Source organism: Salmo trutta, chromosome 17 (assembly GCF_901001165.1).
Source record: "Salmo trutta chromosome 17, fSalTru1.1, whole genome shotgun sequence".
Taxonomy (NCBI): Eukaryota; Metazoa; Chordata; class Actinopteri; order Salmoniformes; family Salmonidae; genus Salmo; species Salmo trutta.
In genome coordinates this window covers 13,168,779-13,183,294 of record NC_042973.1, presented here as the reverse complement: position 1 = coordinate 13,183,294, position 14,516 = coordinate 13,168,779, and the positions used below count along the sequence as shown (strand labels likewise).

Genomic DNA, 14,516 nt, shown 5'->3' with positions numbered 1-14,516 from the left:
GCCAATGTTTGTGTTGCTTCACAGTCCCCGCTGTTCCATAAGGTGTTTTTTTATCTGTTTTTTAATTATACTGCTTGCATAAGTTACTTGATGTGGAATAGAGTTCCATGTAGTCATGGCTCTAGGTAGTACTGTGTGCCTCCCCTAGTCTGTTCTGGACTTGGGGACTGTTAAGAGACGTCTTGTGGGGTATGCATGGGTGTCCGAGCTATGTGCCAGTAGTTTAGACAGACAGCTCGGTGCATTCAACATGTTAATACCTCTCATAAATAAAAGTAGTGATGAAGTCAATCTCTCCTCCACTTTCAGCCAGGAGAGATTGACATGTATATTATTAATATTAGCTCTCTGTATACATCCAAGGGCCAGCGGTGCTGCCCTGTTCTGAGCCAATTGCAATTTTCCAAAGTACTTTTTTGTGGCACCTGACCACACGACTGAACAGTAGTCAAGGTACGACAAAACTAGGGCCTGTAGGACCTGCCTTGTTGATAGTGTTGTTAAGAAGGCAGAGCATCGCTTTATTATAGACAGACTTCTCCCCATCTTAGCCACTACTGCATCAATATGTTTTGACATTTTGCCTCATTCCTCTCAACCATACAATTTTTCAATTCCTCATCAATCAAAGGGGATTGAAAAGTTTCCAGTCATTTTCTTAATGGGTGCGTGCTTATTAGTAACTGGAATAAGTCGTTTCATAAATGTGTCAAGTGCAGCGTCTGGTTGCTCCTCATTACACACCACAGACCAGCACATTTTCTTTACATCATCAACATATGAATCACTACAAAACTTCTTGTATGACCTCTTATACACTATATTAGGCCCAGCATTTGGAACTTTGGTTTTCCTAGATAGGGCTATTATATTCTGATCACTACATCCTATGGATTTGGATACTGCTTTAAAGCAAATATCTGCAGCATTAGTAAAGATGTGATCAATAAATGTTGATGATTTAATTCCTGTGCTGTTTGTAACCTACCCTGGTAGGTTAACTGATAACCTGAACCAGGTTGCAGCACTGGTTACAGTTTGATAAAAAAGGTGGTTGACCCCAGTTAACCCTAACCCTAAATTTAAATAAAAAAATCAAGTAATGAAACTAGTAAAAACACATTTATAAATATTTTATAAATCCTCCAAAATCTCATAATTGGATTGTAGCAATGAGAAAATGATTTACTTGAAACATCAACTTACAAAGTATTGGCCTTCTTGACATTTTCATAGCACCTTACAGGTGCAATCATAGAGCAACAGAAATAATAAGAAAAAGGCATGATGGTGTCTCGTGCCAAAATGCTTGACAGTTCCATAAAGACTTATCACATCATCTATATGGTGCTTTGAATGTTATAAAGGCAATATAAGGCAATATGCCTAACACATTCAAAACATCTCATAAGAAGAATTTTAGGCACATGCACCTGGTGCTCTTATGTTTTAAACCTTTATTTAGCTTTTTTTTTTTGCAGCAGGCTTTTTGACTTTAGGCTTCTTAGCTGCAGCAGGCTTCTTGACTTTAGGCTTCTTAGCTGCAGCAGGCTTCTTGACTTTAGGCTTCTTAGCTGCAGCAGGCTTCTTGACTTTAGGCTTCTTAGCTGCAGCAGGCTTCTTGGCTGCAGGTGCCTTGGGTACAGGTGCTTTGGGTGCAGGCTTCTTGGCTGCAGGTGCCTTGGGTACAGGTGCTTTGGGTGCAGGCTTCTTGGCTGCAGGTGCCTTGGGTACAAGTGCTTTGGGTGCAGGCTTCTTGGCTGCAGGTGCCTTGGGTACAAGTGCTTTGGGTGCAGGCTTCTTGGCTGCAGGTGCCTTGGCTGCAGGTGCCTTGGGTGCAGTCTTCATGTTTTTCTCAAGGTGGGCCTCAATTTTGGGCCTCTTGGCGTTATTTACAGTGCTTCCAACTGTTCCAATTCCAATGCTTTCAGCCTTCCTCTTCAGGTTTGGGTGGGCTTGGTGAATAGGCATAGCTGGAGGCATAACAGTTGAAACAGTTACATCACAACATAAGTAATGAGATCACATTATAAATGTGTTTGGTTATGAACAGTGGAAAGCGTGATTTGAAAATTCTCCATGTAAAATCTTAGAATTACAAATGGCACCCACTTACTGTAGTTATAATTAATCACTGTAGTTTTTGTTTCATTTGCCATTCTTTCAGCACCCATGACAAGAGACGATGCTGGAGGAGAACGTTGACTTGGAGGCATCCTTGAGGAGGATCCTTTTGATGGAAATATCAAAGAGAAAATACTAATGTAATAATGGTGCCTGCAACCATTGCACTGCAATATCCTATTCCGTTTACTTTGTTTGTTGAACATAGAACATCATTGTCTGTAGTACGACCACATTTGTTGTGTGCAATTAATAAGATCTTGGCATTAAACAAAATCAGGGGCGCAACTTTCACTGGGGATGCGGGGAACATATCCCTCCCCCCACATTCTGAAATTGCATTTTTCCCCCCCCAGTTTTATCATTGGAATGTGATACAAAGGGAGGCAACGGTGTGCTTTAGGACCATGCGGATGCCTCTGAGCGGTCGGGTAGGCTGTTTGGAGTGCTTCTCCGACTGGGGTAAAACACACACACACAAAAAAGGTATGTCCCCCCACTTCTAAAAACAAAGTTGCGCCCCGAACAAAATAGCAAATTATTGTGCATTTTGTAAATATTATGATATACCAACAGAATTTACTGAGCATTGTACAGTGTTTGATAAAGTAGATCACATTTTTTGTATAAACAGGCATAGATATAAAGCAGTGCTATATCTATGTAAACAGGGCTATTCTATTTGAAATTGAGCTGGTCTGGGAGAAGTGAAATGGTTAAGTAGTACTGACCTAGTGGCCTTTGGCTTGTGAGGACATCTGCCGGTGTGTCCAATATCTGTCTTGAAGGGTCTAGATTATCCCATGTGGTTAACATCATCTTGCAAGCGGCATCACCTTTACTAATCACCATATCAATAAGAGAACGTGCCTTGTCGGCCCTCTCAGGGTTTTTTTGTATCACCTCTTCTGCCTCCAACTTGTTGATAAATCTTCTGCCTTCATGTGGATGCTGAAGTCTGTCTAGTAGAGCCTTGATATTAGCCTCTGTCACCAGGCTGACAAACTGCTCCCGGACATCAATCAATTGATTGACTATCCAGACAGAAGAGCACAATGAAAATAAGAATATACAAGTTTCAGTCTGTTGCTTCAATTCCATCAAGATATGAATTGCATTCTTGTCATTTCAAGTGAGGACTTAGCTTTGCGATGGAGTTGAGCGGCGACGAGTCACTGTCAGTCAATACTTGTAAAAATGTCCATTGTTTAATGCCTACCTTGTACCTATGTTTGTCATGTGTAACTGTGTTATTTTCTTTGGATGACTGCAATCCGTAGTTCTATTTCGCTTGAGGGACTATGCTAGTCACTCAATGGGATATCCTTCCAACTTGGCGGAAGGATGAGTGGAGATATTAATATCAGAGCTAAGTAGGTGAGAGAGAAGTGTATGTAGAAGACTGTAGGTGAGTTTTTCTTTGAGTGTGTAGAGTATACTCCATTTGGGCGAAGCTTGCTCCTCCCAGGAGTGCTCTGCACAGGAGGTTGGTGGCACTTTAATTGGGGAGAACATGCTCATGGTAATGACTGGAGCGGAATCAGTGAAATGTTATCAAATACATCAATCACGTGGTTTCCAGGTGTTTGATGCCATTCCATTTGCTCCGTTCCGGCCATTATTATGAGCCGTTCTCCCCTCAGCAACCTCCACTGGTGCTCTGCAGTGTTTTGTCGTATGTTACGTTTTTTCTTACAGGTCGACACCGTGCTACGAAGTAGGGTGAACAGGTTGGGACAACCTGTTCATGACACATGTGTCATGACGTGGGCCTGTGGGTAAGGTTTATGACCCCCCCATAAATACCTTTCTCCCTTCCCTCTCTCTCTGACTCTACTGAAGGACTCTTGAATAGCCTTTGTTAAACATAGAGAGTCTGGGAACATCAAACAAGTGGGGGGAAAGGAACCATATTTCAGTAATAGAACCAGTTGAAAATATGCATTGGTACTTCATGTATATGATGTCTGTTCGGTTGTCATCTGAGACATTATGACTGATGACAGGACGACATAAACTGTATCTGGGAAAGTCTACACATGCTAGTTATCAGATTCACATGGAATTGTTGTGTGCAAATTAAATGTTTGAATATAAAACTATTTGTGATAAGATTAAATGTAATTTTAGCTTCCAAATGAGAGAATTGGGTTTTCATAAGGTTAGAGCCCTGCTCAATCAGTGGCCCGCCCCTGTGAAGAGACATGGGTTATAAACTATGAAACACACCCTTCTCTCCCTCCACTATATAAGCCCTTGACAAAAATGTAACCTCCTGTTCCGAGGACGATAGGACGACGGTCCATACGTTAAAAAGGACTAACATGTCAACTACAGAACTAAGCCAACCTCAGCGTGAGCTTTGGTTGTGAATGGTATGAACTTTGAACTCTTATTCACTTAAGAAGTGAGACATCCTAGCCGTTGAGTTAGCCACAGCAGCTGTAAACGTGGGCTAGGAAAGGACGGACGACGTATCCAGTCTAACACACAGCGAAGATACTACAACGTATCCAATTTACCACCAGAGACATTCTTCCGAGGACAGGAAGATCTCTGTTGGCCAACACGGCCAGCATCTACGACCAACCTACGGAAGTGCAGCTCAGAGTAAATATTTATTGCATTTTCCTTTTCCAAATGGGCAGTAATTTAGAATGCCTAAGATACTGTATTTACGATAGCACAGCTTCTCCCTTTGTTCCTCAGTCTTCCCGCTCTTTCATTCAAGCCCAACCCCCTCTCTTTGTGTAACAAGCCATCATATAGGTTCCGTCCACCAGGGATGTTTTCTGTATGACATAATTTGCATTCTGTGTATATGTAATTCTGTGTGATTAGTTAGGTATTTAGTAAATAAATAATTAAACCCAATTTTGTATTGCTGATTCAACTTGTTAGCCAGGGTTCGTGAAGATAAGCAAGAATTTACAACTTTCAGATGAGACTGAAATAAGGTGACGATTAATATTGCCTGCTATTGATGTAAAATATTACTAGGTCTTTCAGAGTTTATTCGGAAGATAACAGCTCTATAAACACTCTTTCGTGGTGCCCCGACTTTCTAGTTAATTACATTTACATGATTAGCTCAATCAGGTAATATTAATTACAGAGAAAGGATTTTATAGAATAGCATGTCATATCACTTAATCCGGCATAGCCAAAGACACGACACATGGGTTAGTTGTCCTGTCTGTGTCTGTCCACCGGTTAGCCTACTGGGTAATTGCATTACCTGTTGCTTGTTAGCTTCAGCTGGATGCTAGCCTCTTCTCTCTGGAGATTGAGACTGGATACCGCGCCTACCCCAAACCCTACCCCACCCCACCCCACCCCTAACCCTAACCCTACCCTAGTTAAACACTGTTGCTCTCCAGAAGTAGGACGGTGATCGCCAAATCGCACCTTAATGTCCAGGCTTCGAATCCTAGCTACAGTAGCATACTCTCTTACTGGCTCGAGTTGCAGCTGTTGCCGGTGTGAGATTCAGAGCACACGCCTCACTAATGTCGCAAGAGTTGGCCAGTCTGTTCTCAGGACCTATCCTCACACAGTCTGTTACCATGTTAGTTGAGTTTGGCTCCTCACATCCATACTTTTTGGGGATTGTGAGTGAAATTTCCCGACTATATTCTGATATCCATAGAATATATTATTACTTAATTCACGTATTGCACTGAGAACATAACTACTTTATACTTACACCTGGTATAGTATTAAAGGGGTGTTATACAGATTATCTTTTCCATAAGACATACAGTATCTGTATTAGGGATGCACCGATATGACATTTTTGGCCAATACTAATATTTGCCTTGCCAAAAAAAACAAACGATACGGATAACCGATATTTCAAATTTTTGCGGCCTTTTAAGCATTCTAGTACAGTTAAATAGTTGAAACACACACACACACACACACACACACACACTGACCAAAAAGTTATTTTGTTGGCATTTACGTATGTCCCCATCACCAGTAAAACATAATCAAAACCTATTTCTTTCACTTACCTGCTGTGCTGTTTCGTTGTTCATTTCTTCAGTCTCAACCAGGATTTCATCATACATGTCAAGCAGTGAAGTTTCAGCTCTGTCTGTCCGTGGCCTCTCTTCCTCTGTACGCACTGTCACTGTGTCCATTTCCATCTTGTCCAGCTGTGTCTGTAATATTTCACGTAAAACCTGTTTCTTGTCTGCATCAAAGTAGCGGTCCTTGTACCTAGCATGGTGGCGTATAGGCTCAGAGAGAATGCCACTGAATCGCTTGTTCACAGGCACTAGTAGAGTACTTTTCCAAGTTAACCCGACGATCTGTGTTGGCATTTTTGTTGAGCAGGTGTTTCAATGCTATGACAGGGTATCACGTCTGCTGCAGACGCAGTTGAGCTTACTTCTCGAGTCAGTTGTTCGATTGGAGCTAGGAGTGTTCATGTTTCTAAGTTTCAAACATGTTCTCAAATGCCATTGAAATGCGGTATGAGAACCAGCACATTCTTGAGCATGCAATACGGCTTTCCTCAGTACGAAATCCTCATCGACCCACTGTGCTGTCAGACTCATAATGCTCATGGGGCTGACATCGCTGGTCCAAATGTCAGTCGTGGAGATAATAGCAGTGACGCCCATAGCAAGTAGCTCATGGATGTGAGTCTCAACAATACTGTGTAACTCCGGTACAGCAACATCTGAAAAATAGCGCCTACTTGGTAGTGTGTACCGGTGCTCGACCAGTCGGGCGAAAGCCAACATCATTCACGACAGAGAACGGTTGATTGTCAAGGGCAATCAATTCCATTATCTTGGCGTTAATGGATTTCGCCTTTGAGTTGTAGATTTTTTCTTACTTGCTCGACTTGTTGACTGCTCGATCCACACAGCAGACATTGTGGGCTAGGTTAGGAATGCTGTATTGCACGTGTAGCGCTATATTTTTCGTGGCGTCATTACGTGATAAAATAATTTATAGGTTTAAAGATAATGATTAAATAATTCTACTCTGAAACGTAACTAATTAGTAATTAGTTGTTTATGTAGCATGTATAATGAATAATTAAAGTACTAAACGTAAGTCCAACAAGGTTCAGAGGAGACCTGTGAGGGATAGAAATGTGTGTGTGTGTCTAAGAAAATACCGCGAACAATTCAACTGTGTTTGACCAGACATGGCTAGAACTCTGAGAAATTTATGATAGGACAGGGAGTCATTTTCAAGGTTCCTTTAATCTCGGGGGAGTGGAACGGACAGCGCTGGGTAGTGATAAACTGTGGTGAGAACTCTGGGGAGGGATACATCCCACCTACTGTTCGTGTGTATGTATGTGCGTAGGATATCTACTGTTCGTGTGTATGTATGTGCGTAAGTAAGGAGTGAACTATAAAATGGATGTCTTTGTATTATGGACTTCAGAGTGCCCTCATGAATAAACATTGATTTGACTATTGTAAGCTGGGAATTCTGTCTGTTTCATTTAAACCAGAACTTTACAAACTCTGGGTTGCAGACTGAGTAAATTAATTTAAGTTTAACAAAATTCTATATCATTACGTCATCTGCCTACCTTGTGTCCCGCCACCCACCACCTGCCAACTCCTCTTTTACGCTACCCCTACTCTCTATCATATATGCATAGTCACTTTAACCATATCTACATGTACATACTACCTCAATCAGCCCAACTAACTGGTGCCTGTATATAGCCTCGCTACTGTTATTTTTCACTGTCTTTTTACTGTTGTTTTTATTTCTTTACTTACCTATTGTTCACCTAATATCTTTTTTTTTTACTTAGAAATTGCACTGTTGGAGCCTGTAAGTAAGCATTTCACTGTAAGGTCTACACCTTTTGTATTTTGCGCACGTGACAAATAAACTTTGATTTGATTATATAGCTTTGTGCGTCCGCTTTGACATCGGTTTTGCACATCGGCGTTAAACTAGACATCGGGCCGATGCTGGCATTTTTAGCTAATATCGGCCGATTCCGATTTGCTTACCGATATATCGTGCATCCCTAATCTGTATTTCTGCTTCTGTCTAGACAGGGATAATGTTATCCATGCAATACTACTGTGATAAATGCAATGCTGGCTTGGCTTCGGCTGATGCCCAATCCACATGTATGATGTGCCTAGGCTTAGAGCATGCCATTCAGGCTGTGAATTCCCCCTTCCGCTGCATGTATTGTGCTACTCTTGGCCCACGTCTATGTGAAGCACAATTATCTATGATGAAGGAGATAAATGCTCAAGCGTAAACAACCCTCCTCAGTCAGTGAACCATGGCTCTGACAGGGCTGAGAGTGAAGTGCCCTGTTCATTAACTTATTTGCAGGAGCTCCTCTCTAGGGTTCTAAAAGCACTGGATATTAATCCAGACCCTAACAGCAGCCGTACATTCCTCAGTGCCCCAAGTTCTCCAATGAACTGTGTCAAACTTGGGCAAAGGTGAACTCAAGGTTCCATGTCTCAAGCCAGTGCAAGCCTTGGACCTTAATGGTTTCCCCCGAGGAGTTGGGACTGGACCTGTACCCCATCATGGACCCCATTGTTGCGTCCATGGTCCTCCCAGGCAAGGAGATCATTGGTAGGTCTCCCCGCTGTCCTCCTGGACCTCATCGGGCTGCTGACGACCACTTAAAGGACACCTTCCTGACCTTGGCCATGGTGGCTCGTCTCATGAATGAGACCAATCTGCTGTTCGCATACCTGCACGATCTGATAGCTCGCCTCTCCACCGACGGTGACCCTTAGCTGATAGCTGGAATGACTCAAGTGTCCACACCCCTCTTCCTCGTAGAGATGTCAAGTGCTAATGGCAAAGCCCTGTCTACGGTCATCTCATCACGCAGACAGCTTTGACTGTCACAGACAAAGATGTCGGCCTCGATAAAGAAACTCTTTATGGAGCTCGCCATCTAAAGAGGCCACATTTTTGGTCCTGGTGTGGATGCCATTTGGACCAAAAGGCAAAGCTGCGGAAGGACAGAGAGACCCTGCAGTCTTTCATGGGTCCCCCCAGCTCCGCATGACCCTACCCAGAGACCATGGTAGTCTAGACCTCAGCTCTCCCCTGAATTGAAAGGCCACTTAGGCCCTCCCCCAAACCAGCAATGCTCTGATCAGCCACATCAACAGGCTCCGGTTCAGCAGTGGCACCACCACCAGCACAGGCAGCGGCATAACAAGCACCGCCCCTCTACTCCGAACGAGGACGGGCCCTCTCAGTCATCCGGATGGGTGTGGTTCCGGCATTTGCCGCTTCTCCCACACGCATCGGGAAAAGTGTGAGGAGCTTGTGGAGTCCCCCTGGGTGCTGGGTACAGTACTACAGGGGTACAAACTCCAGTTCCGATGCCGGTCACTACCTTTCAGAGGGGTTTGGTCAACTACAACAGCCGACCCTCTGAAAAGATAAGCTCTCCAATTGGAGATTGCCTCCCTGCTGGAGAAGAATGCAATCAGACAACTCAAACCAACAGAACAGCATAGTGGGTTCTATGGAGTATATTTCCTAGTCCCCAAGAGGGATGGCGACTTTTGCCCTAGACTTGAGGCCTCTCAACCAGTGCTTGAAAACGCTCCACATCAAGATGCTATCAGCCCAGGCCAGTGGTTCACCACTGTCGACCTAAAAGATACCTACTTCCACATACCGATCCACCCGTCTCACAGGACGTTCCTGCTCTTTGCATTCAACGGCATAGCGTACAAGTACCAAGTGTTACCTTTCGGCCTCTCCCTGGCACGAAGAACATTCATAAAATGCATGGATGCCACTCTAGCACCCCTAACATCACAAGGGATGATAGTACTAAATTACCTAGACAATTGGCTAATCTGCCCTCAGTTACGAGAACAGGCAGGAGCAGACACGACATCTCTCCTGAAGCACATCTCAGAGCTAGGCCTCAGGTTGAACATGCAAAAAAAGCCACCTGGTCCACCCACAAAAATGGTGATGTTTGTAGGCATGCGGATCGACTTGTCTCTAATGAGGGCACACCTCACCGAAAAGCGAGTTCAGAAAATTGTAGATCACCTCAAGCCTTTTGTCCAAGACCAGAAGTGGACTGTTCTTCAGTGTCAGAGACTAATGAGTCTCCTCTCCGCAGCCCCTCTTTTGACCCTATTGGGCCTTCTACACTTGAGACCCCTGCAGAGGTGGTTTAATACTCAAGGTCTACATCCCAAGGAACACGGGTATTGTCACCTAACTGTGTTCAAGGAATTCACGCGAGCACTGGCAAGATGACGACCCCTGAAATTACTTTCAGGTGGGATACACCCGGGCAGGGTCTATCGGAGGGAACTGGTTCAAACAGACACCTCCTTGACAGTGTCGTGTCTTTGGCTATGCCGGATTAAGTGATATGACATGCTAACCTATAAAATTCTTTCTCTGTAATTAATATTACCTGATTAAGCTAATCATGTAAATGTAATTAACTAGAAAGTCGGGGCACCACGGAAGAACGTTTATAGAGCCGTTATCTTCCGAATAAACTCTTAAAATACTTAGTAATATTTTACATCGATAGCAGTCAATATTAACCCTTATCTTATTTTCAGTCTCATAATGAAAGTTGTAAATTCTTGGCTATCTTCACGAACCCTGGCTAACAAGTTGAATCAGCAATACAAAATTGGGTTTAATTATTTATTTACTAAATACCTAAACTAATCACACAGAATTACATATACACAGAATACAAATGACGTCATACAGAAAACGTCCTGGTGGACGGAACCTGTATCATGGCTGGTTACACAAAGGAAAGGGGGTTGGGCTTGAATGAAAGAGCGGGAAGATTTAGGAACGAAGAAACAGCAGCTGTGCTATCGTAAATACATTATCTTATGCATTCTAAATTACCACCCATTTGGAAAAGGAAAATGCAATAAATATTTACTCTGAGCTGCGCTTCGGTAGATTGGTCGTAGATGCTGGCCGGGTTGGCCAACAGATCTCCCTGTCCTTGGAAGAATGTCTCTGGTGGTAAATTGGATACGTGGTGGTATCTTCGTCTGTCTGTTAGACTGGATCCGTCGTCCGTCCTTTCCTAGCCCACGTCTACAGCGGCCGCTGCTAACTCAACGGCTAGGAAGTAGCACTTCTGTAGTGAATAAGCTCAAAGTTCATACCAGTTCATACCATAGCTCACGCCGAGGTTGGCTTAGTTCTGTCCTTGACATGTGTGTCCTTCTAACGTAGAGGCTGCAGACCTCACGTGCTGGAACAACGTGGTTATCTTTTCGTCAAAGGCTTATATAGTGGAGAGCGGGGAAGGATGTGTTTCATCGTTTATAACCCCTCCTCTTCACAGGGGTGGGCCACTGATCAAGCAGGGCACTTTCCTTATGAAAACCCAAATCTCTCATTTGGAAGCTAAAATTACATTTCATCTCCTAACAAACAATTTCAATATCAAACATTTCAATTGCATAACAATTCCATGTTACTCTGATAACTAGAGGGTGTATACTTTCTCAGGTACAGTTTATGTCGTCCTGTCATCAATCATAATGTCTCAGATAACAACGAACTGACATCCATACTCATTACGTTCCAAAGCATATTTCCAACTGGTTTTATTACCAAAATATGGTTCCTTTCCCCATTTGTTTGATGTTCCCAGACTCTCTATATTTAACACAGGCTATTCAAGTCCTTCAGTAGGGTCAGAGAGGGGAAGGGAGAAAGGTATTTATGGGGGGGGGTCATAAACCTTACCCACAGGCCAACGTCATGACAACAGGATGGTGATCAGTATTGCGGGTGAGAACGGGAGCTTCAGCTGGTCCAAACTCCACATCAACATGTTGGAGTTGAGAGCAGTCCAACTAGCTCTGCTCAACCTTCTTCCACAAGGAATGTCCACCAGAGCTGTTGCCAGAGAATTGAATGTTAATTTCTCTACCATAAGCTGCCTCCAACATCGTTTTAGAGAATTTGGCAGTACGTCCAACCGGCCTCACAACCGCAGACCACATGTAACCAGGCCAGCCCAGGACCTCCACATCCGGCTTCTTCACCTTGCTGGATCGTCTGAAACTAGCCAAACAGACAACTGATGAAACTGTGGGTTTGCACAACCAAAGGATTTCTGCACAAACTCTCAGAAACTGTCTTAGGAAAGCTCATCTGCGTGCTCGTCGTCCTCACCAGGCACTTGACCTGAATGCAGTTTGGTGTTGTAACCGGCTTCAGTGGGCAAATGCTCAATTTCGATTGCTACTGGCATACTGGAGATGTGTGCTCTTCACGGATTAATCCGGTTTCAACTGTACCAGGCAGATGCTAGACAGCGTGTATGATGTTGTGTGGACGTGCAGTTTGCTGATGTCAATGTTGTGAACAGAGTGTCCCATGGTGGCGGTGGGGTTATGGTATGGGTAGGCATAAGCTACGGACCACGAACACAATTTCATTTTATTGATGGCAATTTGAATACACAGACATACCGGGACGAGATCCTGAGGGCCATTGACATGCCATTCATCTGCCGCCATCACCTCAATTTTCAGCATGATAATGCATGGCCCCATGTCGCAAGGATGTGTACACAATTCTATGAAGCTGAAATGACCCAGTTCTTCCATGGCCTGCATACTCACCAGACATGTCTACCATTGAGCATGTTTGGGATGCTCTGGATCGACGTGTACGAGAGTGTGTTCCAGTTCCCGCCAATATCCAGCAACTTCACACAGCCATTGAAGAGAAGTGGGGCCTACATTCCACAGGCCACAATCAACAGCCTGATCAACTCTATGCGAAGGAGGTGTGTCACGCTGCATGAGGCAAATGGTGGTCACACCAGATACTGACTGGTTCTCTGATCCACCCCCCTACCTTTTTTTAAGGTATCTGTGACCAACAGATGCATATCTGTATTCCCAGTCATGTGAAGTCCATAGATCAGGGCCTAATGAATTTATTTCAATTGACTGATTTCCTTACGAACTGTAACTCAGTAAAATCTTTGAAATTGTTGCATGTTGCGTGTATATTTTTTTGTGCAGGGTATTTAGTCAAGCAATGTTCACGTTGTATTTTAGAATGTAATAATAATGTGAATATCAATGAATTGGCAAGGCCTAAAATATGCATTATTCTTAAGTGTTATATTGTCTGTTTTACTCATATAGCCGTGTTTATGGACATTCAGCACCTTTATGTAGCCTCATGCTACCGTGTATTGTATTTGCCTTATTTAGCATGTAATTATTTAGCATGGTCTTGCTAGTCCAGCTACTTTCTATGTAATTACATTGGTATAGATCTGGCCTATTCTTATCAGTGGTCATTTTCTTTTGTGTGCATTATTTACCTGTATACTACATTGTTGTATTCAGTCATATAAATGTGGTATTACTGTCTGGTCATTATAGTGTGAATGGTAATTCAGAGATATGTTATTAGGCTACTGTATCCTACCCTGTTTACGCTATTCCTATGTGTATGTACATTATATCTAGACTCTATATTATATATTCCTCCATAGGACCACTTTCGTTTACACTGTCAATACAAGGAGTGTGGTGAACCCTTATCTGTAATAAACCTGATCTGAAGACATCTGACTTGTTCTTGCTGGACAGACCTGTGGCGGCTGTACCGTATCCACTGGCACCTATAGCTCTCTACTAGTGCCAGTTATGCATGGTCCTCCCTGATCAGCCTTTAGTATTTTTCAGTAGGCATTAAATAATGGACATTTTTACAACTATTGACTGACAGCGAGTCGATGTAGTCGGAGGTGCAGTTTGCCCACACTCGTCGTTGCGCAACTCCATCATAGGTCGTGAAGTTGAGTTTTTGGCTAGTGATTACTCTTGACAGGTAGAAATGAAAGTGAAATGGAAATTCTGTCCTCAAAGTTAAGACATTCTTTCATAGCAAAACGTATCTTTATAAGGCACATTTATTCTGTACTTACCAGCCATTTGGTTTCAGAAGAGATATTCTTCTGACTGTTGGTAAACTGGGTGGGTGTCGATTAGTGTTTCGAAAAGGAAGTTGAAGTTGTGGGTGTGTCGTCTTCTTCTTCTATGATATAATAGTGGTCCGCAAACCAACATTAAAGGTGCATGCCGCCACCTACTGTGCTGGAGTGTGTGGTCAATCCCGGTTTACAACATATTTCTAAATCCTCCTACCTAACTCAGTAATTCTGAGAAAATAAAAAAGATCCCTACTAACTTTTAATAGACCCTCCCCCATTACCCAAATCCCTTCCACCCCCCCATCCAACCCCGTCCAACCTCAATGACCCTACACTTCAATCTTTCCTTCTCTTCAACATACTTACAACAATATAAGAACACATGCTCCACTGTTTCATCAACCATACCCTCCAGACACAAACCATTCACATGCTGCCAACC

At 43.3% G+C, this 14,516-nt stretch overlaps 1 protein-coding gene across 1 annotated transcript; it reads right to left on the bottom strand.

Moving 5' to 3' along the window:
* Positions 1–1,117: 1,117 nt before the first annotated feature.
* Positions 1,118–14,196, bottom strand: LOC115151613 (late histone H1). Its single transcript, XM_029695688.1, has 4 exons — positions 14,069–14,196; positions 2,856–3,158; positions 2,117–2,230; positions 1,118–1,973 (listed from the first exon to the last, which is right to left on the bottom strand). Exons 1-4 carry the CDS (start codon positions 14,073–14,075, stop codon positions 1,462–1,464), a joined length of 936 nt encoding a protein of 311 aa, XP_029551548.1. The 5' UTR covers positions 14,076–14,196; the 3' UTR covers positions 1,118–1,461.
* Between the last annotated feature and the right edge of the window lie 320 nt (positions 14,197–14,516).